Source organism: Actinia tenebrosa, unplaced genomic scaffold (assembly GCF_029948245.1).
Source record: "Actinia tenebrosa isolate PJP-AT-01 unplaced genomic scaffold, QUT_ActTen_1.0 PGA_scaffold11__36_contigs__length_13525064, whole genome shotgun sequence".
In the NCBI taxonomy this organism is placed as follows: Eukaryota; Metazoa; Cnidaria; class Anthozoa; order Actiniaria; family Actiniidae; genus Actinia; species Actinia tenebrosa.
In genome coordinates this window covers 13,458,754-13,486,638 of record NW_028292571.1, presented here as the reverse complement: position 1 = coordinate 13,486,638, position 27,885 = coordinate 13,458,754, and the positions used below count along the sequence as shown (strand labels likewise).

Sequence of the window (27,885 nt, the reverse complement as noted above, 5' to 3'; positions counted from 1 at the left end):
AAGAACTTGAAATAATACCAAAATATCAAATCGCTTGTAATATATAATTATCATTCGCGCACGAGATCACTTACCCTGTCAAAACAAACAAAGCCTTTAGCTTGGCGTAAAGCTCATTTCCGGTCAAGTGACTCGTTCCATGCTCAGGCATGCAAACTCACTTCCTAAATTTCCAAGAAAAGCAGCCGTAATATGACCTGAATTTTAGTTATCTCCTTTTTTTCAGGTTCAAAACTAACGTCCTTAAGATCTAAGCTGGCCTGAAAATGGAACCAGAGATTAAACTTACTGTTAAAGCGACTGCAAAGCTGCAGTTTGAGAAGACGAGAGATCCAAGACCTTCTGGATGGCTTTCCGTCTTCAAATGGGTTTTTGCAGGCTTTCTCTCTATCTTTGTTTTAGCTTGTGTCGTTACAAGCAAAATTTCACTGCTGGCTATTGGGAAATACTATAACGAAACGAGACTGTCTGTTAAAACTGACGAAAAAAATTCATCTTCGAAGGAGACCACTTTTATAATGATGGTATTCATCCTTATGATACCACAGTTCTTGTCCCTCGTGAGGGCTGTATTCATAAGCTTGTTCCGACATACACATTCTTGGCCGACAAATTCTGCAATAATATGGGTAGGTGTATACTCCTTAGCTATTATTCTCTAACTTATGAAAATTTTTAAAAGTTTGGGGAAGTTTCTGGTTAGCAAGATTCAAATGTGCCAGCAAGACACATGCATTGCTAAGAATAATTTGCATCAATGACTGTAAGGTCATATGATCTTCGGAATGAATCTTTGATTTCTTGCTGTTATTTGTGCCTTTATAATTTACTTTTCCTTTTGTTTATTCTAAAAAGGAAAGGCAGTGCCTCATCATTTTTTCTTCCCTTTCCTTGTAACATTTTTATATCATTTACACCTACTTGCAAGAAGGTTGCCATACGTCAAGAATAGAACATTAAAAATTAAGAAATTCATTAAAAGACAAAAGAAAAAGTTCGTCTTCAGTGATCTTCTTTTGTCTTTTAATGTATTCCTTTCTCACTAAATCACTACTGTTCTATTTTCGTATGACAACGTTCATGCAAGTAGGTGTATGTCATGCGGCTGAAATTGAAACTTATTAATAGAGGTTTTGCACCATCAAGTGCCGGGACCATAATCCAGCTTGGACTGCCTGTGGTTAGATGGCAGAACAATGAAGTCCCTATATTAAGATATAAATAGAATAAAATGAAAGATACAAAATATACAATAAGTAATATTAAACTTAAAGACTCAGGGCTTGAAATAGCAGCCTTCTGCCAAAAAGCCAAATGACAGGCCAAATTTCAGGTTTGGCAGGTGAAAAAATGATGCACTGCTAAATGAATAATAAAATGGCAAGCAAAATTTACTGGAATGACCAGTTGCTTATGAGAAGACACATGAATATTGAATCTTATTCTCACATCTGAAGTTGTCAAAATATTTCGCCCAAATAAATTAGATCCATATAGATGGTCAGACATATATGCACATTCTTGTTTTTTAGCCCATTCATACCTTTTACATTGACTAATGGTTCAACATTAGTGGTCAAACTGACTGGCAAAACAAAGATTTTACCAGACAAGTTCCAAATTCTGACAATATGCAGACATTGTCTGATGACTGCCCATTATCTTAAGCCTTGTTCCGATTCCCACCTCATAAGCTAATTAGCAACAGCCCTTGAACCCGAATGGACTACTGACTTGATCATACTAGCCATGAGGGCGAGAGGACTAATATTGTATTAGTCAAGTCCAACTTGTTGGTGAAAGTTATATATGCAAATCAAATTAAGGCTAAATTTAATGTTTTGGTTTTCAAAGGTGGCAGTTTTCGCTGCTAGTCATGGCTATAACTTATAGCCTAGTAGTCAGCTCATCCAATCAGAATGCAGCATTGATTATAGACCACAAGTTGGATTTGACTAATGATGCATATGAATGGTTCCCTAATTATATATCCCCATATCATCACCATCATCGATCTTCGTCATGCTTATATTACTATTATTTATTTTCAATTAAATTATTTATTTATGCAACTTTAGCACTAAGAGGTGGACAAAAAAAACAAAACAACAGTTTTCTCTTTTAAAGCTTTCTAGGACCCAATTACAATGCAACCAAAAGAACAAATTAGAATAGACCAGTTTCGAATTCCAAGTTACCGCTGTGTTCCTTGATTACAGACTCATTTGCACAGGGTTAGCCTCGTATCAGTGTTTAAATATTCACAAATACCAACGGTAAAGTAAAGAATGCACAACTTCAACAATACAAACACTTTGAAGCTCGACGGACCTTGACTGCAACACGTGAATATTCTGCACAAACTCGAGGCTAACCCTGTGCAAATGAGTCTGTAATCAAGAAACACAGCGGTAATTTGGAATTCGAAACGAGTCTATTTGTAGGTTGATTTTAAGATCTAATTTCTATATAATGATCATCATTATCTTTATCTATTTCTTGCAGTGTCTGGTGGCAGGATCCTTAGAAGTAGTTGGTCTGTCATTCTTCTTGGTAGTCATCGTTCTCAAGACCACCCTAACTGCACCTCATTGCATTCTTGTAATGAATGCATTGTTTCTTGTCCCCATTATATGGCAAATGAATAAATTGAGAGACGGAGCGCAAAACCATCGTTGGCCAATGATTTTTCTTGTGTTTGCTCTTGTGCTGGAAATTGTAGGAATTGCTCTAATTACTTACGACGTGAGTATAAATTGCTTGTTACCATAGCTACCAGTGAACTAAAGTGCATATGGTGGGGGACTGGAATTTCCAAGGGGTGGGGAGGGTCTGAAGAAGGGTATTTGTTGTAGTTCCAGACAATATCCATACAGTCGTTTGCAACTAAGCGTGAACTCCATACACTAAAACATGTTCTAACTGGCGGCCGAAACATTGAAGTTATAGTCAACCGGAATGCGTATGTTTCGTAATGATTCGTTGGACGGTTGGGTGCGCAAATTCCTTCAGGTACTTTAATCTCGAAAGAATCAAAATCGTTTTCCCTCCAGTACTTCATGCTTTTGTTTGAAGTAAAGCCTTTTTTTCAAAAATGTGAAGAATACTGAAGGAGATTAGGATCGATCTCTTCTAGAAACTTGCTTATGTCTACTCTTTCGAAGGAATCCATGACCAACACCAACAGATCAAGGTGTACGCGTATTTGAACAAACGTTGCCATCAGGCTGGTACTGTGGCGCCAAAACTCAACCTTCCGGTTAAAGTCCTTTTTTACGAGGGTAGCACTTAATAGCCAGTGCGGGCTAACAAACCTGTGGCCCTCATTCCATGATCGGATTGGAATTTAGGAGTTGATTTTTGACTAGCTTCAAGGTTTCGCCTGCCAGTTAGAACATGTTTTAGTGTCTGGTGTTCACCCTTAGTTGCAAACGACTGTATCCCATGGTGGCAGATTGGAATTTGCAAGGGATTAGAAGGTCTGCACGGGTAGTCAGTATATTGTGTAGCTCTTAAAAATTTTAATTTTTCAACCATGGGTGGGAAATGGAATTTCAAAGTGGTAGGAGGGTCTGAGGAGTGTATGTTGTAAAGTTCCAGAGAATATCCATACCTTTTTTTCTTAATTGTAATTTTCGAGGGGTGGGGGATCCGGACGTTTATTGTGAAGTTCCAGAAAAATATCTATACATTCCCTATAGAGGAGAATTGGAATTTCCAAGGGGTGGGGAGGTTCTGAGGAGGGTATATTGTGTAGTTCCAGAAAAATATCCATACCTCCCCCAAGGAGGGGGATTGAAACTTCCAAGGGGTGGGGATCTCAAGGGTCTGAGGAGTTTATGATATATATAGTTCCAGAAAATATCCATAGTATACCTCACCCATGGAGAAGGATTGGAATTTCTAAGGGATGGGGAGGGTCTTAGAAGGCCATTATTGTGCACTCCAATGAGCAGAGGCAGATCCAGGGGGGGGAGGGGGGGCAAAGGGGGACTGAAGCCCCCCTTCAGCAGAAAAAAAAACAAAAACAAAACTGAAGAATGAGATGCTTTTTTTTACTGTTTTTCGTTGTGTTCACAGAAGAAACTCAATAAGCCCCCTCCCCCCCCAACTCAAATAGCCCCCCCCCATAAAATTTTGGCTGGATCCGCCCTTGATATTGTTTATATTATGTACTTCAACCCAAAAGAAGTATGAGGCATATTATTAAAAATACTTATTGATGTTTTGTGGTAGGTTATTAAGAAGGAAAACCAAATTGAGTTTGCTGGTATTCCTGCCTCACTCATCCTCTTGTCCATCGCCTGGTGTCCCAAGATACAGAAACTACAGATTAAACCCAGAAATGAAGCTGATCCTTTTGAAGACTCAGTGTTTAGGAATGATCTATCGGTAAGGTTTTCACAAACAAGGGTTCTACAATATGCCAAAATAGCACAATCATTCATAAAAGAAAAAATATATATTTTCCATCATCTTTGTTTTATTTCAAATTAACTTTCAACTTTTGCTGAGTAAACTTTTATATTTCCTTTCGTTTGTTTGTATTGATTTAATATTAAGATGACACGCTGGATGTACAAACTCCCTATTTGATTTGCATTGAGGTGATTGATACCAAGCAAAAGAATTATTGCAGCACTTTGGAATGCAGCTCAATCTGGAAGACATAACAATAGGTTTCCGTATAAAAAGCAGATATCAGAGTTTACACTCTGTTGCCTTCAAACAATTGTTTCAAGTTGAGGCATTTGGGTCAATACGATGAAATGTATAGAACCTGACCCAAATGAGACAATTGTTTGAAGGTAATAGAGTGAAACTCCAATATCTGCTATTCTCATGAGCTTTAAGTTATTTTGTTTTGTCCTCCAAATAGGCCTTTTGCAACAACAGGTCACGTGCCCCCCCCCCCCCCCCCAATCCCGTAAAAAGAGACGTTGTGTCAAATTGAACACCAGAAATGGAAAGAGCACCTCAATATTTGTAAGAAGGCAAAGTTTAAGCTTATAACATGTAACAATGGAGAAATGGCATTAAATACAAAATTGAATATTTGATAAGGATTTGTATGGGGAAATGTGTTGTGAAATGTGTGGCAAGCTTTGCCATCCAGCACATTTTCCTATACAAATCCTTATCAAATATTCGAATTTATATTCAATGCTATTTCTCCTACAGTCAACATTATAAGCTAAAACTTTAGCTAAAACGTCACACGCAAGGGGTCTATAACTACAGTGCTCTTCCGTTTTGATACAGGGAAGTATGCCAAGTACATCAGGGATGCAAGGGACATCTACAGCTAATCCTAACCAAAATATGAACACTGGCATTGAAGAGTTTGGCTATGAACCAACAGCTCGAGGGAAATCGACCATCATTGCAAGCTTCTGGAAGCTTCTTCTCACACCAATTGTTGCAGCTCTCTTCTGCTACGCTTTTGGTGTGGCAAATCTCCACCCCAGCAGCTTACAGAAAGGCTTTGATAACTTTGGTGTGGGCCCAGCCAAATATTTTTTCTCTGCACAGATTGTTACTAGTCTTGTAGGATACATTTTGGGTAAGTCTTCGGTTACGTTGTTTTCTTTGTCGTGCCTTAGTAGCAGATTTAGTGGGTGTAGGTTGAGTTGCCTCTCCCAGGTGAAAACTAAGCCCAATTTTATTCAGTAATGATAGAGGTTGTTTCAGGGCTTGATCTGTGGGTTAGCCATGCCCTGACTTAGTTCAGCCCAGAGGTTGTTTTAGGGTTCGATCTGTGAATTAACTAATATGCTCTGACTTAGATCAGCCCAGAGGTTGTTCCAGGGTTTAAACTGTGAGTTAGCCATGCCCTGACTTAGATCAGCCCAGAGGTTGTTTCAAGATTCAATCTGTTAGTTAGCCGTACCCTGACTAAGATCAGCCCAGAGATTGTTTCAGGGCTGGATCTGTGAGTTAGGCGTGCCCTGACTTAAATATTTCTTCTAATCCTTAGGTGGCCTTGCCTGTGCCATGTGCATACAACGAGTGGCCTTCGCACTACCTCTTACCTTAGCCACGCCTGTTGCCATGGTACTCATATATATACCACACATTTGTTCTACATCTTCCATCCCATTTACGTGTAACCATGGTGATGAGGAATATGTAATACCAATAGCCGTCGGCCTTTGGGTTGCACAGTTTCTTTCCACTGGCTTCTATGTTTGGAAGGGCCAGACCTTCATCATGGCCAAGGAGTCTTCCTTGTTTTGGTTGCCTTCTTATAACGGTGAGAAATGAAAAAGAGCTTTATATTGACTGCTTTGCGATGTGTGACTGCTCTGCGATGTGATTCACAATTTTCTATTTTATGATAGGTGCCTTCTTGGAGCAAAACCTTCTTCTCAACCGTAAAAACCAAATCACAGACGAATATCAGGTGAACCAGCGGGAAATCACAAAGAAATCATGCGTCTACATCTGTACGACAATGTACCATGAAACTGAAACTGAAATGGAACAGTTGTTACATTCATTACATGATGTAGACATGGCCAGACTGGCTTCCAAGCGTCAGTTTGAAGCTCATATTTTCTTTGACGGGGCGGTGAAAGGAGAAGTCCTCAATGACTTTGTTTTACAATTGATTGCCTTGGTGCCCAAGACCCTGAAGGTGAAGATTGAAAGCACTATGAAAATCAAAACTCCTTATGGGATGCAGCTAAGGTGGAAGCTCCCTGGTGGCATGCCATTTGTCATTCATCTCAAGGACAATCTAAAGGTTTATTAATTATTAATTAAATATTATTTTTAATTTCTAATTCATTCATGATTTATGATTTATAATTTATGATTTATTTATATATTATTTATATATTATTTATATATTATTTATATATTATTATTATTAATTATAATTTATTAGTAGTAGTATTGTTTGGTTGCGCTTGACGTCATTTACTGCCTTGTGCGGAATAGGCCATTCTTAGCTCGATTAAACGGGATGCATTGTGGTCTAGTTTTATTTTAACTCTGAAATAGACTCTGCTCAATTAAAGCCCCGTTTACACTAGCGATTTTTGCTGCAATTTTTGCTGCGATTTTTTTGCGATTTTGTCCATAATAGATAATGGTAAAGAATTTACTTGGAAAGTTTTTTTCAGGATACCAAGATTTTCCAAGACGTATGTCTCTTTTGAAGGATGAGACAAAAGATTTCATATTCCCGAAAATTGCCACAAAAATCGCAGCAAAAATCGCCAGTGTAAACGGGCCGAAGCACGAAGCGTGGCGGAGAGCTTCTCGACACTTCTCGATCCCCAAGTGCTTCATAACTGACACAGCACAGCAAGCAAGTTTTTTGTTTCCATCAAATAAAAATTACAATGCCCCTCTTTTAGATAGGAATGACGCAAAGGAAAGTGCGCGCGTGCAATGTGCCCATAAAGCACGCTCCTAACCAATCAGAACACGACATTCATAACAGTTATTTTAAAATGTTTTTTTTGATATGGATAATGAAATCAAGGTCAAGAATAAAAAACGCTGGAGTCAAGCCATGTACATGTCCTACGTCTTGGACTACAAAGAGACCATGATGGGTTCTACTGACGACAATACCTATATCCTAGCAACCGATGCTGACGTCAGGTTTACCCATGAATCTGTGCAGGCATTGCTGGACTTGATGATGAGAGATCCTAAGGTTGGGGCGGTTTGTGGGCGTACTCACCCATTGGGCTCTGGTCCAATAGTGTGGTATCAAGTCTTTGACTACGCTATTGGTCATTGGTTCCAAAAGGTATGATCTAATTTTTTGGGGCGGTTTATTATATGTGGTATATTCTGAGCAATACAATAGTGCCCTTCACAGTTCCCGGCGCCATCTTGAAACGTAGCCGTGCCTTTGCATCGAAGTGAGACGAACGGTGAGCTTGCAATGATAGGGGCCTGTAAGTAATTGTCCAAGGTGTTAAAAAAAGGTCTCTATCATTGAAAGCTCATCGTTCGTCTCGCTTCGTTGCAAAGGCTCGACTACCTTTCAAGATGGCCCAGGGAACTGTGAAAGGGAATATTGGCTGACATTGCTGATTGGTTTTAAAGGTAGCCAATCACGTCCTTGGATCTGTTCTCTGTTCACCCGGTTGCTTCAGCGTGTACCGGGCGCGTGCAATAAGAGACGTCTTGCCTATCTACGCCACTGGAGTAAATACTTCAATAGACTTCCTTACCAAAGACATGGGTACGTACATTTATTAGTTATGAGAAAATATTTGATAAAGAGTGCCCTCTGATTGGCTGGCTACGGTGTTTATATCTTAGGACAGAGGCATGGGTTTAGCTGATCTTATTCAGAACACTGCTAACTCAGATCGAATCCTGAAACAACCTCTTGCTTGATCTAAGAGCACGGCTAACTCACAGATGGAACCCTGAAACAATCTCTGGGCTGACCTAAGTCAGGGCATGGCTAACTCACAGATGGAACCCTGAAACAACCTCTGGGCTGATCTAAGTCAGGGCTGATCTAAGTCAGGGCAGGGCTAACTCACAGATAGAACCCTGAAACAATCTCCTGGCTGACCTAAGTCAGGGCACGGCTAACTCACAGATAGAACCCTGTAACAATCTCTGGGCGGATCTAAATCAGGGCATGGCTAACTTGTGAATATAACCCTGAAACAATCTCCTGGCTGATCTAAGTCAGGGCACAGCTAACTCACAGATGGAACCCTGAAACAACCTTTGAGCTGATCTAAGTCAGGGCACAGGTAGGTAACCGGCAGATTGAACCCTGAAACAACCTCTGGGTGGATCTAAGTCAGAGCACAGCTAGGTAACAGATTGAACTCTGAAACAACCTCTGAGCTGATCTAAGTCAGGACACGGCTAAATCACAGATCAAACCCTGAAACAACCTCTGGGTGGATCTAAGTCAGGGCACGGCTAACTCACAGATCGAACCCTGAAAAAACCTCCCCGGGGGGGGGGGGGGGGGGGTACTACCACCCCAACTTGGGTAGGGGTGTGCCGCCAGGACCTCAAAACCCTGACCCTATCCCAGACCTAAAATTTTGATTTTACATACCCTACCCCAGACTAAAACTAAGAATTGTACACCCTATCCCAGACTAAAAGACGGAAAATACGGTTTTACAATCGATTGCAATCAATATTTACTAACATTTTTATTGTTTTTGGTCGGCAGAAAGCGTAGCCTATTCGCCAGACAAAAACAACCAAATCGTTAACCCTATCCCAGACTAAAATGATACCCTATCCCAGACAAAATGTCAAAAAATGATACCCTACCCCAGACCCAAAAGCCGAAAAACCATACCCTATAGGGCGGCACATACCCGTATAGCAAATATAGGGGAGTACCCCCCCCCCCCCCCCCCCCCCCCCGGGAACAACCTCTAGGCTGATCTATGTCAGGGCATGGCTAACTCACAGATGGAACCCTGAAACAACCTTTGGGCTAATCTATGTCAGGGTACAGCTAAGTAACAGATTGAACCCTGAAACAACCTCTGAGCTGATCTAAGTCATGGCATGGCTAACTCACAGATTGAACCCTGAAACAACCTCTGGGCTGATCTAATTAAGTCATGGCATGGCTAACTCAGAGAGATAGAACCCTGAAACAACCTCTGGGCTGATCTAATTAAGTCATGGCATGGCTAACTCGCAGATAGAACCCTGAAACAACCTCTGGGCTGATCTAATTAAGTCATGGCATGGCTAACTCAGAGAGATAGAACCCTGAAACAACCTCTGGGCTGATCTAAGTCAGGGCATGGCTAACTCGCAGATAGAACCCTGAAACAACCTCTGGGCTGATCTAAGTCAGGGCATGGCTAACTCGCAGATAGAACCCTGAAACAACCTCTGGGCTGATCTAAGTCAGGGCACGGCTAACTCACAGATAGAACCCTAAAACAACCTCTGGGCTGATCTAATTAAGTCATGGCATGGCTGACCAGTGTTCTTACCAGGCCGCGCCATTGCGGGATTCGCGCATAAAAATCAGAAATGACGCACAAATGTCAACTCTATGCACCCCCAAGGGCGCGTGAATTATCCAAAGAATACTCCCTGATAGTTTTAAAAGATTTAGAGTACTTTTGAAATAATAAAAGTCGCATTATATTGTCAATAAACAAGGTGAAAGTCCACATGAAACGACACGAATCGAACATATCCGCCATCTTGTATTTCACTCGCCAAGAGGTCTGGGATTAGTCTGTGTTAACTGACCTTGTTTATTGAAGGCTCAAGTATGGCTGCCAAGCGAAAGTTTATTGTGTTGTCATTACTAATAAAAAACTGTCTTACATTTGTTGTAGATTTTCAACAGAGTTACTGGCTAAAAACATTATTATTCTTTGTTTTAAGATATTGGGAATGGCCCATCCAGTTTTCTAAATGGCCCCTAACTTTCGGATTGGTGGGCCCTTTGACCCCCTAAAAGAAATTCCTGGTAAGAACACTGAGGCTAACTCACAGATCGAGCCCTGAAACAATCTCCTGGCTGATCTAAGTCAGGGCGTGGCCAATTTGCATATGAATTTGAATTCATCCTTTTGGGATTTGTGGAGAGAGGAAAACCAGACAAAAACCCTCGAATCAAGTAAAGGACTTGACGAACTCAGTCTTTTCACATTTGATGCGCCTGGCGAGAGGCGAGTACGCTACTGGTATTTATTTTTTAACTTTAATTCTTACTCTAGGTGAAGATCGTTGGTTATGTACTCTAATGGTCCAGTCAGGGTGGCGCCTTGAATACTGCGCAGCCGCAGAAGACAGTACCTATTGCCCAGAGGCGTTTGACGAATTCTTCAAACAGAGACGTCGATGGATTCCATCCACATTAGCCAATCTCATTCAATTAATCGGAGAATGGAAAGTCACAACAGAAAACAATGATAAAATATCTTTGCTTTTTATTATTTATCAAGGGCTGATGGTCTTTTCTACCCTGATTTCGTAAGTATGCAAGAAAACTTCAATTTCAAGTCTTTAAGTCAAGATGATGATATATTCTGCTCTCGACCTCCCCCTTCTCCTTTACTTGCCTCCTCGCTCCCTTGCCTCCTTGCATCCTTGCATCCTTGACCCTTGCCTCCTTGACCCTTTACTTTCTTGCCTCCTTGTATCCTTGACCCCTTGCCTCCTTGACCCCTTGCCTCCTTGACCCCTTGCCTCCTTGACCCTTTACTTCCTTGCCTCCTTGTATCCTTGACCCCTTGCCTCCTTGACCCCTTGCCTCCTTGACCCTTGCCTCCTTGACCCTTTACTTCCTTGCCTCCCTCACCAAACTTACATTGGTCACATCAAATCCATCAAATCTTTTTTTCAGTCCTGCTACTGTCATCCTTGTCATTACTGGGGCATTACACTACGCCAGCCCTGGAATAAATCAGGATGCGATCCTAATCCTCCTGGTTCTCGTGACAATTGGTTTCGCGTTCGTTTGTCTGTACACGAAACAGGACTTCCAGCTTAAAGTTGCCAAACTACTGACCATCGTGTTTGCTCTAGTTATGGCGTTTGTTACTGTTGGGATGGCAGCACAAATTGGTGAAGATCTTTCTTTGAGATCTAAATGTGGTACGTTCAAAAACTTTATGACGTCGGCAATAACACAATTATCGTTTAACTCAATGAGACTCAAATGTGTTAATATCGCCCTTCCCATCATTAAAAAATGTTTGAGGGCGATGGCGATGGTAATGATGATGGTGATGGTAATGATGATTGTAATGATGATGGTGATGGTGATGATGAAAATGATAATGTTGAAGATGGTGGGGACGATGATGGTGATGGTAATGATGATGGCGATGGTAATGATGATGGCGATGGTAATGATGATGGTGATGGTAATGATGATGGTGATGGTAATGATGATTGTAATGATGATGGTGATGGTAATGATGATGGTGATGATGAAAATGATAATGTTGAAGATGGTGGGGACGATGATGGTGATGGTAATGATGATGGCGATGGTAATGGTGATGGTAATGATGATGGTGATGGTAATGATGATGGTGATGGTAATGATGATGGTGATGATGATGATGATGGTCATGATGATGGTGATGGTCATGATGATGGTGATGGTCATGATGATGGTGATGGTAATGATGATGGTGATGGTAATGATGATGGTGATGGTAATGATGATGGTGATGGTAATGATGATGGTGATGGTAATGATAATGGTGATGGTAATGATGATGGTGATGGTAATGATGATGGTGATGGTAATGATGATGGTGATGATGATGGTGATGGTGATGATGATGGTGATGGTCATGATGATGGTGATGGTAATGATGATGGCGATGGTAATGATGATGGTGATGATGATTGTAATGATGATGGTGATGATGAAAAGGATAATGTTGAAGATGGTGGGGACGATGATGGTGATGAAGATGATGTTGATGATAGTAATGATGATAGTGGTGATGATAATGATGATGCTCGTTAAAATGAAAATTACATTGATATGGTGATGATGATGTTGATTGGTAACATGAGGATGATAAATGAATATAATGAGAAAAGCAATGATGATGGTGATTTACATTAATATGCTCTATTTATTAACTATTATTATTATTTTCTTTACCTAGACAAACTTAATACAGCATCACATTCATCTACATCCCATAACTACTCCACACCATCCCCCACCCCTACGGGTTTAAAATGTCCAGACGATCACCTTCCAGCGGATGTGAGCTCGCTATACTTAGCAGGACTTGTGGGAATCTTCTTGATTGCAGCACTCATGCATCCGTTTGAAGCGTATTGCCTTGTTCATGGAGTATGGTACCTATTCTGCTTGCCATCGGGCTATTTACTGCTGATTATCTATTCCGTGTGTAACCTTACAGACAGGTCATGGGGTATGTAAAAACTCTCCGTAAAAATCAAATTAGAAAAAACAAATAGACACCAGTTTTTTGTGTCAGTCCTCTTATTGACGATAGATTGTGTCATCACATTGTCAAAGTAGTATGCGGAGTAGTATCCACACTTCTTTGACAATGTTATGACACAATTTATCGTCAATAAGAGGACAGACACAAAAAACTGATGTCTATTTGTTTTTTACAATAGCAAAAACGATAAAAACTTCTCATTTTTAGTGATCAAAACAACCAACGGAAAGAGCATGCGCTCGTTGACGATAGCTTTATTGGTCTGTCCTCTTATTGATGATAAAAAGTAACCAATCAGCGCGCGAGAGAAATTTGTAAGTTATTGTAAAAATACGAGTTTAGTGTTGTATGTTGTAAATATAGAATGTAGTGGTAGTGCATGTGGATTGAAACTCACGGAAGAGCCCCGTACGGGTGCATGGTTTTAAAGTATGTTTGTACGCTTCACCATTGTCGATTTCTCGTTTGTAGTCTCTTTTTTCTCGAATGTCTTTCTCAGAGTTTCTTTTCCCCGCGTTTCACCATTTTCAAAAGCCGCTGTACGCACTAACAGTTTAGATTTTAATTCATGGACTTAGTGTTTGCGCTCTACTTATATTTAGATCTTATTAACCGAGCGTGAGGTCTGTACGAGATAATCTTGACCGAGGTCGGAATGTACAGACCGAGTGCAGTGAGGTCTGTACCCGACCGAGGTCAAGATTATCCCGTACAGACCGACCAAGCTCGGTTGATAAGAGTTTTATTATATGACCACTTTTCATTGAAAAGGACAAAATGCTTTCGCCGTAAGATTAATATGAGATCGGACCGGTTAATACCGGAGAATCTAGACCAGTCCGCGATGCGATCTATCCAATCAGATTGCTCGATTTGCTAGTGTCCAGGCTCTAAGATTCACAGTCATATAATAATTAACGAATATGAAACGCGCGCGCCTGTCTCTGTAATGTGATGTAAAGACGCTGGGAGCTGTAGAGCACGAGAGAAGTAAGCATAGGAACACGAGGCTTAGAAGAGTGTTTCTCTCGCTTTTAGAGCACTCTACAGCTCCCAGAGTGTTTATATCACAGCACATAGACAGAAGCAGCCGTTTTATAAAACCGTTTCAGGCTTCGATCTGTGAGTTAGCCGTGCCCTGACTTAGATCAGCACAGAGGTTGTTTCAGGGTTCTATCTGTGAGTTAGCCATGTCCTGACTTAGATCAGCCCAGAGGTTGTTTCAGGGTTCAATCTGTGAGTTAGCCATACCCTGACTTAGATCAGCCCAGAGGTTGTTTCAGGGTTCTATCTGTGAGTTAGCCATGTCCTGACTTAGATCAGCCCAGAGGTTGTTTCAGGGTTCTATCTGTGAGTTAGCCATGTCCTGACTTAGATCAACCCAGAGGTTGTTTCAGGGTTCTATCTGTGAGTTAGCCATGTCCTGACTTAGATCAGCCCAGAGGTTGTTTCAGGGTTCAATCTGTGAGTTACCCGTGCCCTGACTTAGATCAGCCCAGAGGTTGTTTCAGGGTTCTATCTGTGAGTTAGCCATGCCCTGACTTAGATCAGCCCAGAGGTTGTTTCAGGGTTCAATCTGTGAGTTAGTCATACCCTGACTTAGATCAGCCCAGAGGTTGTTTCAGGGTTCTATCTGTGAGTTAGCCATACCCTGACTTAGATCAGCCCAGAGGTTGTTTCAGGGTTCTATCTGTGAGTTAGCCATGCCCTGACTTAGATCAGCCCAGAGGTTGTTTCAGGATTCAATCTGTGAGTTAGCCATGCTCTGACTTAGATCAGCCCAGAGGTTGTTTCAGGGTTCTATCTGTGAGTTAGCCATTCCCTGACTTAGATCAGCCCAGAGGTTGTTTCAGGGTTCAATCTGTGAGTTAGCCATGCCCTGACTTAGATCAGCCCAGAGGTTGTTTCAGGGTTCAATCTGTGAGTTAGTCATACCCTGACTTAGATCAGCCCAGAGGTTGTTTCAGGGTTCTATCTGTGAGTTAGCCATGCCCTGACTTAGATCAGCACAGAGGTTGTTTCAGGGTTCTATCTGTGAGTTAGCCATACCCTAACTTAGATCAGCCCAGAGGTTGTTTCAGTGTTCGATTTGTGAGTTAGCTGATATCCAGTTTCTTGTTTTGTCTTGAAACAGGAACACGAGAGACAAAAGAGAAAAAGTCCGAAGATGAAGTTCCTTGGTACACGGTGGTTTGGAACAAGCTCAAGTATTTGTGTATGTGCTGTCGTCCACAGGCGCCAGAACCTCCAACACAGCCTGCTGGGAATCATGGTGAAACAAGATCAGGAGAGGTGATGTGCTGTGTTTTTTCTCTTCCCTTCCCTTCAGTTTTAGGAAGAGATTTCTGAAACATTAGCCCACCCAATCCAAAACTCAATTTGAGCTCCCATCTTTTTTTCTCTATTTCTTCCTTATTTTCCTTTTCCATTCACCTTTCCATCCTTCTTCTTCCTTTATTTTTTTTCCATCCACCTTTCCTCTCCCATTTTTCACTTCCTTCCTTCCTTTCGCTCTATATTCTTCCTTTTGTCTCTCTCTCTCCTTTCCTTCAAGTAGAAGTGGGATTGGCATTGCATTTTTTTCTCTCTGTCACACCCTTCCTCCTTCCATTTTACCTTTCCCTCCATCTTCTTCCTTCTATCCTCCCTCCCTTCCTTTCTCTCTCCCTTCCCCCTTCTTTCCTATCTCTCTTTCTCGACCTGTATGGTCGAGTGGTCATAGCGTCGGTCTCGCAATTCGCTGATGCTGAATTCGAGTCCCGCTGTGGCCACAAGCTTAGACTGTATTTGTCCTGGTTTATTTCTGATTAGTTCAGATTCAGTTTCTCGACCATGCTTGTTAATAGCCAACTGGTTTGCCTCCTTTCCAGTTGGGATTCTTAAAACACTTTATGTTTCTTTGATTATTTCTTCATTTCAGTTTCATTTCAGTGTCCCCAATTAGTTGCACAAACTAAATACATCTACACTTAAATAAAGTTATTTATTTTATTTTTTTCTGCTTTCCTTTAAAGTGCTACTACGACGAAAATCGCTCAAACTTGGATTCAGCTGAAACTTCCTAAAAATACTCTTTAAAGGTCCAATAATCACTGTATGAAGTGTTTTCTCGATATTCAGGACGAAAGTATGATATTTTTACGATTATGTTTTGGAGTCTGTGACGTCATACACTCAACATCAAACATTGCTACGTATATTTCTTTGTATATAAATCCTTAATTTATTTTATTCCTATGAAGCCCAAAGGGTGGCTAATGTGCTTATTTCACATTACTTGTGACTATAATTTATATTTTGGGGTGTTTGGGTATTTCTTTCTCCCTTTACTACTGATATTTTGATCATAAACTACAAAGAAATGTATGGAGCGATGTTCGATGTTGAGTGTATGACGTCACAGACTCCAAAACATAATCGTAAAAATATCATACTTTCGTCCTGAATATCGAGAAAACACTTCATACAGTGATTATTGGACCTTTAAAGAGTATTTTTAGGAAGTTTCAGCTGAATCCAAGTTTGAGCGATTTTCGTCGTAGTAGCACTTTAAGAAGAAGTGGTATTGCATTTAGATTTTCTTATTGTTTCTGTTTCTGTCACTCTAGGAGGTATCATCGGACAGTGTTTTTTCAGAAGAGGAATCAACTTCAAGTGAAGACAATAAGGCTGGTCCTACTCAATCCCCTTCAGACAATGGAACAGAGTCGCCTGAACCCATCCCTCTTCCTGTGCCCTTACCCGAACCTCCTAAATCTGCCATGAAATCCAAAGTGAAGAGAACGACAAGTACAGGTCAGATAAACATCATAAAAGCCAAGTCTTATTCGTTCTCTTTGAGTAGCATAGGTTTTGGTTAGATATATTATTGAACGTCCTTAAAACGTAGAGGTCTTGCTGGTGACGTAGTGATCGTGTTGGTGACGTAGATTTCATAATGGTGACGTAGTGATCGTGTTGGTGACGTAGAGTTTTTGATGGTTACGTAGTAATCGTGTTGGTGACGTAGATTTCATAATGGTGACGTAGTGATCGTGTTCATGACGTAGATTTCATGTAGTGATCGTGTTGGTGACGTAGAGTTTGTGATGGTTACGTAGTAATCGTGTTGGTGACGTAGATTTCATAATGGTGACGTAGTGATCGTGTTGATGACGTAGATTTCATAATGGTGACGTAATGATCGTGTTGATGACGTAGATTTCATAATGGTGAAGTAGTGATCGTGTTGATGGCGTAGAGTTCGTGATGGTTACGTAGCGATCGTCTTGATGACGTAGATTTCATAATGATGACGTAGGAGTCGTGCTTGTGACGTAGTGATCGTGTTGATGAGGTAGTGTTCGTGTTTGTTAAGAACTTAATTTTTGCTTTTGTCTGGTGTTCAGATGAGGCCGCCGAAAAGGCTCCCAAATGGCGTTTCCCCGGTGAAGAAAAGAAGCAGGTTCGATTTGACACCAGACTTCCTAAACTTCACCCAGAAACAGCTGTTGAAGAATGGTTACCTGGCGAACTAAGGGTAAGCACTGAGCCTTAGCTCTAAAGCACTTGAAACGGTCTTTTTAAATTTCGTCATCGTTTTTCTTCTTCTTTAGAACCTCTACTTAAAGAATTTCAAAGACAATGGCTACGATAATGTTAGTTTTATTGCTGGCATGACGAAAAAGGTAAGTCATGGGAAAGTCGTGGGGCCAAAAGACCGTTTTCTCAAGCACCCCAATATAAGGAACTTGACGGGCCACGATACCAGAACGTGCTGTGAATTTTTTTCGATAAGAATTCATAAAATCGATTATTCTCCTCTTTAAATATAAAACTGGCTTCTCAATTTTACTGAATTTGCGTTTTTCAGTTTTGTGGCCCGTCAAGTTGGATGCGCACGCAACCTTGAGAAAACGGTCTATTTCTAAATTACTAAGATATAATGGTAATTTAAGCCGGATACTATGCTTATTTACCGGAGCATTCTCCGATCCCCGACCCTTAATAAAAACCCTGCCGCCCATGAAACATCCTCTAGGCCAAGCCAAGTCAGATTTTGGTGGTAGTTTAAGCCTATGCTCATTTACCGGAGCATTCTCCGATCCCCGACCCTAAATGAAAACCGTGCCGCCCCTGAAACATCCTCTAGGCCAAGCTAAGTCAGATTTTGGTAGTAGCTATAGTTTAAGCCTATGCTCATTTACCGGAACATTCTCCGATCCCCACCCTTAATGGAAACCCTGCCGCCCCTGAAACATCCTCTAGGCCAAGCTAAGTCAGAGCTTAGTGGAGAGTTGAAAAATTGGAGAACCACTATTAAGAACGACCCAGATTCACAGGGAGAAACTTACTAAGTGAAAACATGTCAAAATAAGTCCTCAAACTATTGTATTTGACTATTTCTACGACATGAAACCAGAAAACAAGAAATCAAAACAACCTCCAAGATTCTATAAGCCATCAAAAAGAGCTATTACCGGAAGTGACGTCATTGATAGCAACTTATTGTTGTATCAAACGATAGAGGCTAATTTCTGCACAATTTTTGCATAAAAAGAGAATTCCCGGAGGATAGAAAATGTATTGTTTTGGTACCTTATAATGGCCGTTGTGATGTCACGTGAAAACGCTCTATATCATAATGAGTGTACCCAATCTAGACCACAATGCATCCTATTAGAAAAGTCTTAAGCTGTCTTAATCCAGTAAAATGTCGAACATAAAGTAATTGTAAACGTTTTTGTGACTATGTTTTAGAAATGTTATCTATTATCTCTTTATAAGCCAGTAAACCAAAATGAAACTAAAATGAAGAATTAGATGCTTTTTTTTAATTGTTTTCCGTTGTGTTGACGGAAGAAACTCAATTAGCCCCCCCTAAACGTAATAAGCCCCCCTAAACGTAATTAGCCGTCCTAAACTCAATTAGCCCCCCTAAACTCAATTAGCCCCCCCTAAACTCAATTAGCCCCCCCCCTAAACTCAATTAGCCCCCCTAAACTCAATTAGCCCCCCTAAACTCAATTAGCCCCCCCCTAAACTCAATTAGCCCCCCCTAAACTCAATTAGCCCCCCCTAAACTCAATTAGCCCCCCCTAAACTCAATTAGCCCCCCCCCTAAACTCAATTAGCCCCCCTAAACTCAATTAGCCCCCCCTAAACTCAATTACCCCCCTAAACTCAATTAGCCCCCCCCCCCTAAACTCAATTAGCCCCCCTAAACTCAATTAGCCCCCCCCTAAACTCAATTAGCTCCCCCCTAAACTCAATTAGCCCCCCTAAGCCCAATTAGCCCCCCCTAAACTCAATTAGCCCCCCCTAAACTCAATTAGCCCCCCTAAGCCCAATTAGCCCCCCTAAACTCAATTAGCCCCCCCCCTAAACTCAATAAGCCCCCCTAAGCCCAATTAGCCCCCCCTAAACTCAATTAGCCCCCCCCTAAACTCAATTAGCCCCCCTAAACTCAATTAGCCCCCCCTAAACTCAATTAGCCCCCCTAAACTCAATCAGCCCCCCTAAACTCAATTAGCCGTCCTAAACTCAATTAGCCCCCCTAAACTCAATTAGCCGTCCTAAACTCAATAAGCCCCCCTAGACTCAATTAGCCCCCCCTAAACTCAATTAGCCCCCCTAAACTCAATTAGCCCCCCTAAACTCAATTAGCCCCCCCTAAACTCAATAAGCCCCCCTAGACTCAATTAGCCCCCCCCTAAACTCAATTAGCCCCCCCTAAACTCAATAAGCCCCCCTAGACTCAATTAGCCCCCCCTAAACTCAATTAGCCGTCCTAAACTCAATAAGCCCCCCTAAACTCAATTAGCCGTCCTAAACCCAATAAGCCCCCCTAGACTCAATTAGCCGTCCTAAACTCAATTAGCCCCCCTAAACTCAATTAGCCCCCCCTAAACTCAATTAGCCCCCCCTAAACTCAATAAGCCCCCCTAGACTCAATTAGCCCCCCCTAAACTCAATTAGCCCCCCCTAAACTCAATAAGCCCCCCTAGACTCAATTAGCCCCCCCTAAACTCAATTAGCCGTCCTAAACTCAATTAGCCCCCCTAAACTCAATTAGCCGTCCTAAACTCAATAAGCCCCCCTAGACTCAATTAGCCCCCCCTAAACTCAATTAGCCCCCCCTAAACTCAATAAGCCCCCCTAGACTCAATTAGCCCCCCCTAAACTCAATTAGCCCCCCCTAAACTCAATAAGCCCCCCTAAACCCAATTAGCCCCCCTAAACTCAATTAGCCGTCCTAAACTCAATTAGCCCCCCCTTAAACTCAATTAGCCCCCATAAACTCAATTAGCCCCCCCTAAACTCAATTAGCCCCCCTAAACCCAATTAGCCCCCCTAAACTCAATTAGCCGTCCTAAACTCAATCAGCCTCCCCCTAAACTCAATTAGCCCCCCCCCCCCGTAAACTCAATTAGCCCCCCTAAACTCAATTAGCCCCCCCTTAAACTCAATTAGCCCCCCCTAAGCTCAATTAGCCCCCCCTAAACTCAATTAGCCCCCCTAAACGTAATTAGCCCCCCTAAACCCAATTAGCCCCCTAAACTCAATTAGCCGTCCTAAACTCAATTAGCCCCCCCCCCCCCCTAAGATTTTGGCTGGATCCACCCTTGCTGGATAGGTGATTTGATTATACACAGGAAGCCCAAAAGTTCCATCTCGCCTTTAATCCAGGAAGAGATAACTAGCTAAAAACTAGTGTTTTTATTCCAGGAACTGAGAGCTATAGGCATTAGCAAAAGAGGACACCAGATACAGCTTGCCTACATGATCGAAAAGATACCACACGTCCCTCTGGTCCATGATGTACCTGTAAGTATTCGATCACGTGATATATTAATATAGTAAAATATTATTATTTTATTAATCAGTGTACAGTCACATAACCCATAACGAACCACGTGACGTAGCTGTAATTAAGCCAGTTTATAGTTTAAGAATCGTTATCAGTGCGCACGCGATCTTAATTAGACAAATGGAGGTGAGAAATTCGGGACAAAATCGAATCTGGACTGAAAACGTTAAAAACTATAAACTGGCTTATATCCACTTGACGTCCTTGCGAAATCCTTTTAGTGATGTGACTTACCCGTTAGGCTGCGTTCATAATGTATGGCAGAGGAGGGAGGGGTGGGGGGGGGGGGGGGGCAGGTGAAATTTATGCGGGGTCGTAAAACGTTTTACCAGTAAAATAAAAGAGGGGGGGTTTGAAAATGTTTTTCAGAGAATTGGGGGGGGGGGGGTTCAAAATTTTTAGAAGAAGCTACGAGAAATTGCCCGGAGGGATAGTTTTTTGGAGGGGGACTTCAAGGGGGGGAAGGGGGTCTTAAGAATTTTTTTGTCATTTAAAGATTTCACCTGCCCCCCCCCCCCCCCTCCCCTTGCCATACATTATGAATGCAGCATTAACACTCATATGCTTTTTTGCATCAGGAAAGTGTCGATGATTGGCTACATGAGTTGGGTCTAGAGAGTTACTGGTCGTATTTCCAAGCAAATGGATACACGAATCCAAGGACCTTGGAAGAGTTGAAGGCCATGGACAGTGAGACACTAAAGAGCACCTTGAAAGATGACCTTCAAATCACCAAACCAGCACACGTGGCCAAGATGATTAAAGCCATTAAAAACCTGCAGTACCCGACACCAGGTTGGTGGTTGGTAGTGGCACGATCACGTGACGGCAGCCATGTTGGATGGCAGGAACAATACAATCGTTTTCCAAGAGAAAGCATCCAATAGACCCCTTGCATGTAACGACAAATGAGTTTACTTTGGAGGACAAAGCAATAGAATTTTAATCTCCTGAGAATTGGAAACCTATTGTTTTGCCCTCCAAATTGAGCTGCATTCCGACGTGCTACAAGCGGTCTATAGACCCCTTGCGTGTGACGTCGATCTGGGGGGATAAAACAGTGAAAATTCACATGAGAAATGTTTTCAAACCTCAAGAGAAGAAAACTTAATTGTTTCGTTCCCTGGATAGAGAATAAGTGCAAGGTGTCTATATATTCCTGAGATCAAAGGGATTATATTGTTCTGCCATCTAACAACAGGCAGTCCAAGCTGGATTATGGGCGCCGGCACGTGATGGTGCAAAACCTCTATAGAACGTTTTCACTGACGTGACAAGGCAGCCATATTGGTGTACGTTACCAAACAATAGAGCTGTTAAGTGTGACGTAATTCGAACGAAAAACTACTTCCGGGTCCAAATTAATAATTATACTTCCAGAGATATTTTTTCTCAGGATTTTCTGTTCATATATCTAATGCTTGAATCCTGGGAATAAGTTGTGGCTGGCAAGATTTTAGCGATCGTTTGTGTGATTGGAGCCGGAAATACGTCACGACTTAAAAGCACCATCAAAACTTTCTGCACAGTTTTTGCATAAAAATAGAGTTCAATTCCCTGAGGATAAAAATGTATTGTTTTGGTACACCAACATGGTTGCTGTGACGTCACGTGCAAAAACTCTCTATACACTCTTTTAGAAGTATGGGCGCCATTTTGAATACTTGGTTGTGGCGTCTTCCCACGGAAAGATTGGTACCAAGTATACGCTATTATGTGGGGAAACATGGCGCTAAAAGAAAATCACATGTCATTTTCTTGATTATTATATTACTGAAAAAGCTTGTACACTCAATTGAAGAATCGTTGTCGGGTTCAGAATCATAGAACATAGAAGGTGAGACCGAAATGGCACATGGGAAGTACGTTAATTAGATACATGCTGTGTTCGGAGACCCGTGGCATCATCCACTGTTTTTAATACGCGTTTGGCATTCTAAACCGACTGCATGGATGGCGCAAATGAATAAATTATAATATAATTATGTCATTTTCCATGTGCCATTTTGGTCTCAGCTTTTATGTTCTATGTTTCTGAACCCGACAACGATTCTTCAATTGAGTGTATTCTAATAGAGGTCTTGCACCATCACGTGACGGCAGCCATGTTAGATGGCAGGAACAATACAATCGTTTTACATGAGAAAGAATTCAATTCCCAAGAGCAAAGGGATTTTATTGTTCTGCCACCTAACCACAGGCACCCCAAGCTGTATTAAGATTGCCGGCACGCGATGGTGCAAATACATAAGCTTTTCCCAAAGAGGTTTGGGTGACATGGAGGAACATGACAAAAACAAAATGTTTTTTAAAATCCTCTTTTCAGCCCAAAGACAAATCCGTCATGCGCGAGAAGCAGTTAGCAAAATTTCTTGTCAGTTGCTACAAGTAATCAATCAAGACGAAGAGCTTGAATACAACTTCTGGAAAGGATTGCGTGAAGCTTGTCTTCTTCCAGAATCTGCCATATTTGGTGCCGTGACGGAGCTGAAAGAGAAACTAGAAGACTTGCGTGACTCGGTGCTCATGGTGTTTGCTATTGCTAACGCAATATGGATGATCCTTCTGGTCACGCTTGAAAAGCAGGTTAGTAATAATCCACCTCTGAGTTATGGCGATTTTTGCTGCGATTTTTGTGGCAATTTTCGGAAATATGAAATCTTTTGTCTCATCCTTCAAAAGAGATATTCGTCTAGGAAAATCTTGGTATCCTGGAAAAAACTTTACAAGTAAATTCTTTACCATTATTTATCATGGACAATATCGTAGCAAAAATCGCCGCAAAATCGCCGCAAAAATCGCTAGTGTAAACGGGACTTAAGAGATATGCCGTACACTCTACTTAAGTACAATTGATTTTTCAATTTCTAAAATATTAATTTTAGCTGTTTAAATAGAAACACGTTATATCTCACTTGCACTGCATTCTGGGATACTAGTGGGTTCTCTGTATATATATATATATATATATACACTCGATTGCAGAAACGTTGTAGTATACATTTATAAATTTATACAAATATCTAATGAAATGCATAATGCAAAATAACCATTTTCAACGCTTAAAGCAGATTTATAATCTGTACGATCTAATAGACAAGAAAAAAAATATTTTGACAGTCATTGAATGAAACAAACAAGAAATAAAGCGATTTTTCATTTTTGCATATCATTAAATATACTGAATAAATTAGACATATGTATAAATGTATACTACAACGTTTCTGCAATCGAGTGTATATATGTACTATTTAATAAACGAGCAGGAGTGTTTTATCGGGTAGCCGAGTGGTTTTAGACCCGATAAAACACGATCTGCGAGTTTATTAAACGGCTTAAAAAACTCCAGATGTATGTTCTCATACTGTACCGAATTCTTTACAAAATGAACCAAGTTTGATAGAGAAAATCCAAGTTAAAGTTTATGCAAATGAAGACGAATCTATATCAGATATAAAACCTCCTTCATGGTCATGATTTCTATTGTGTTTCCTTCATGAATTATTAATGAGTTTTTTAAATATATTTAAAACACTCATTAATAATTCATAAGCTTATGGTCCAATTGGAGCCACCATACACGTCACGTGCATGAACCTTTATACCCGATAAAGTCCTCTTCATTAGTATTCAAGTGATTTTACATAAAGACACATGTGTCTTTATATAAAGACACATGTGATCTTTATATAAAGACCACTCGAATACTATGAGGATGACTTCATCAGGGATGAAGTATGCATCCAAGTTTAGATGAAGACATAGAGCTTCATCAAGGCCATAGTCAACCCTAAAGATCTTTGACTAACGTGCCTGTCTTTGCCTTGGCACGCAATATCCAACGTGTGGGAGCTTCTATTGAATCTGGTTGCGCATGCCCGTGACGTCAAATCTCTATCGAAGTATAAAAATCCATGTTCGTGACGTGTATGGTGGCTCCAGTTGAACCAAAATCTTATAAATTGTTCATGAGTGTTTTAAGCAGTTCAAAAAACTCGTAGATCGTGTTTTATCAGGTATAAAACACTCCTCGTTTTTTAAACACTACATATAATATATATATATATGTATATGAATAAAAAGGATCCGTGAGTTCAGTTTTGCCCTGACATTTTTTCTATTTCAGACAACCCTCAAACTGCTCGGTACAAATGCCATTGGTTTCGCATTCCTTGCGATCTATGGGTTCCTGATCGTAATCCAGTTTCTTACCCTTATTTGGCATCGTATCGATACTATTTGTCACATGTTGGCGAGAGCACCGTGGAGGAAAGGACCGTATCAAATGTCTTGGTCATTCAAAGATACTGATCTTCCACCAGAACCAACCCAAGCAGAGCTTGAAAAAATTCGCAGGAGAAAGAAACCAAAGAGAAGGGGCACGAGTAAGTGATGATTTGGTCTGTCTGTCTGCCTGCCTGCCTGCCTACCTACCTACCTGTGCGTCTGTCTGTCTGTCTGTCCGTTTATCTGTCTATCTGTCTATCTGTCTGTCTGTTTATCTGTCTGTCTGTCTTTCTGTCTGTCTGCCTACCTACCTGTCTGTCTGTCTGTCTGTCTGTCTGTGTGTCTGCCTGCCTGCCTGTCTGTCTGTCTGTCTTATTATGATGATCTTCATATCAATATTTCTGTATCTGTTTGATATTTCAGGTCGTAGATCCAGTTCTCAGGCTCTACTGTTGGACAGCGAACCCAGTTCAGATTACAGTAGCACACACAGTGCTAATCACCTTTATCACCAACCTTCGCAAATTGTATGAGGACTTTATACTCTATACTCTATACTTTGAATAATGCAGTTTTCGTATGACTGTGAAAAGTTCACGGCACGAACACGGTCGTGACACAGCAAGGGATACGCCAGACCAATCACATTGCACGAGAATTTACTCTCCATCCAATCAAATACCCTGAACACGGCATGAACACGGCGCGGACACGGTCACGCCAAGGTCACGGCAATGCAAGACCAATCACATTGCGAGTGAAAAAATCAGCCAATTAAAATTCTAGAAAGTATCACGGTCACGGCACGTCACGCTTACGGCACTGAGCTTTTCATTTCAGAATAAGATTGGGTTATCATTCTTTTCAGAATAAGATTCTTTGGTCGTGATGTTTTCCCACTTCAGACCACGTGTCATTCTCTTGAGAATAAGATTTTTGTTTGAGTGGTACCCATATTCATGTGTCCTTTCATGTGCAACCTTTAAACAAAGAAATAATACTCTAGGGAATGACACGGGGTCTGAAAGAGGAAAATATTATACGCCTAGGCTAAAGAGGTCTTTAGAGCATTTTCACTCACGTGAGAAGACAGCCATAAACAATAGAAACTTTCTGCACAGTATTTGCATAAAAATAGAGTTCAATCCCCGGAGGATAGAAAATGTATTGTTTTGGTACCCCATAATGGCCGCTGTGACGTCACGTGAAAACGCTCTATATACGTTTGGCATGTACATGTTTGGCAAAGGTTTTTCCACTTTCTTTACCTTATATCAATAGAAAATGAAAGGGGATAAGAGAAGGAATCTCTGTTATTCATGCTTGTTACCATCATAGGCGCCGTGTGATGCTATTTTTAGAATCACATTTGATTCGTTTGTTCTTCTGCACGCGCATACTACTCGCGCTCTTCGCTGTTTGCTCACGTTTTTTTGAAAACAAAAAACAAAACGCAAGAAAACATAAGCAAACAGGGAAGAGCGCGCGCTCTATTCGCGTGCAGAAAAACTAACGATCGAACGAATGTTTCTAAAAATAGCATCAGAGATTCTAAAAATAGCATCAAAGTGTGCACATGATGGGGAACGGGGATTCCTTCTCTTAGTTCATTTTCTCTTGCTTATATACATTTGCTTTGATGTTCGTAATACAGCATTTATATTTTTATTATTAACTAGTTTTTTATAGAACAATGGTATTTTTCAAACGTTCTATTTCTAAAGCTAAGCATAGAGTGATTTTTATAAATCCGTGAAATAAATGATAGCGTAATAATAATTAGTACAAACTAGTACGAGTTATTACTCATTAGACTTAAAACAACGAAGTAATAAATTACGGTCAAAAAACTTTCACTGCAATACTTAGTTGTCTCGCTAATAACCGCTTCCAAACATTATTATGCGTTAATAGAAGTTAATAGCTAAATTATTTATCATATGGGTTTATGAAAATCACTAATTGTCTCTCTAATAACCGCTTTTAAACATTATTATGCGCTAATAGAAGTTAATAGCTAAATTTTGTTTCACGGATTTATGAAAATTTCTCTAGACCAATAGAATACCGTGATTTGTGACAAGGAGTCTAGGAAGGGCGCTGCTATGACGTCATAATAGACCAATTGAATAAGCTAGGAGTCTGGACCTAGCCGTGCTCTGCTGACGTCATAGAAGTGATAAATTTATACCAAAAAAGCTTAAGAAAAAATACTATATAAAGCCATGTTTTTTTTACTTAGCTGATAAACATGCATAAATTCCGCACGAGAGATTCTTGTGAGAAGAACAATAATCTTGCACTTTCCTTCTTATTTCAGGATCATATCGCATGATGCAAAAGCACAAAGCACTATTCTAAAATATAACCCCCCAAAAAAAAATCATGCAGGGGTGCCTGTGGTAGTATGATCCGGTGAGGTCTGGTAACGAGTGTTCAAATTACCATACGCATGTGACAATGTAAAGGATCTGTGCACGTGAAGGTAAGGTTACCATGGAAACGGGCCATTTTTTGTACGATCAATATACTTTGCATATTTGGAATTCGAGATAAAGAGGTTAACCTCACCTACATGCGAACAGTTCCTTTGAAAAAGTTTGTTAAATTTGTAAATGCATACGTTGGGATTGCTGTGGTATAATGACCAGGGATCTGGTGCCTGATTTTATCCTCAAAGTGTTTTGTCCTCGGGGCTACACGTTCATATTCAACAAAGGTAACCCAGATAGTTAGAAAAGTAGCTCGTAGGTAGATGATGACACAAGGCTATCAAATCATTCACAAATAAATTTTAGGAATTTTTAAATTTTATCTAGGTGGTATTTTAGAAATGAATATAATTTAATATTCTCAAATGCACTTATTAAACTCTTTACAAAATAA

At 40.8% G+C, this 27,885-nt stretch overlaps 1 protein-coding gene across 1 annotated transcript; it reads left to right on the top strand.

The window, feature by feature from the left end:
• The first annotated feature begins 120 nt into the window (after nt 1-120).
• LOC116300905 (uncharacterized) lies at nt 121-27,885 on the top strand. Its single transcript, XM_089027377.1, has 21 exons — nt 121-629; nt 2,506-2,745; nt 4,237-4,392; nt 5,263-5,563; nt 5,978-6,253; nt 6,342-6,745; nt 7,493-7,765; nt 8,068-8,206; nt 10,698-10,953; nt 11,327-11,577; nt 12,612-12,887; nt 15,058-15,215; nt 16,532-16,718; nt 17,312-17,442; nt 17,519-17,590; nt 20,631-20,729; nt 21,351-21,567; nt 23,099-23,358; nt 24,899-25,157; nt 25,423-25,526; nt 27,320-27,885. Exons 1-21 carry the CDS (start codon nt 267-269, stop codon nt 27,332-27,334), a joined length of 4,437 nt encoding a protein of 1,478 aa, XP_088883503.1. The 5' UTR covers nt 121-266; the 3' UTR covers nt 27,335-27,885.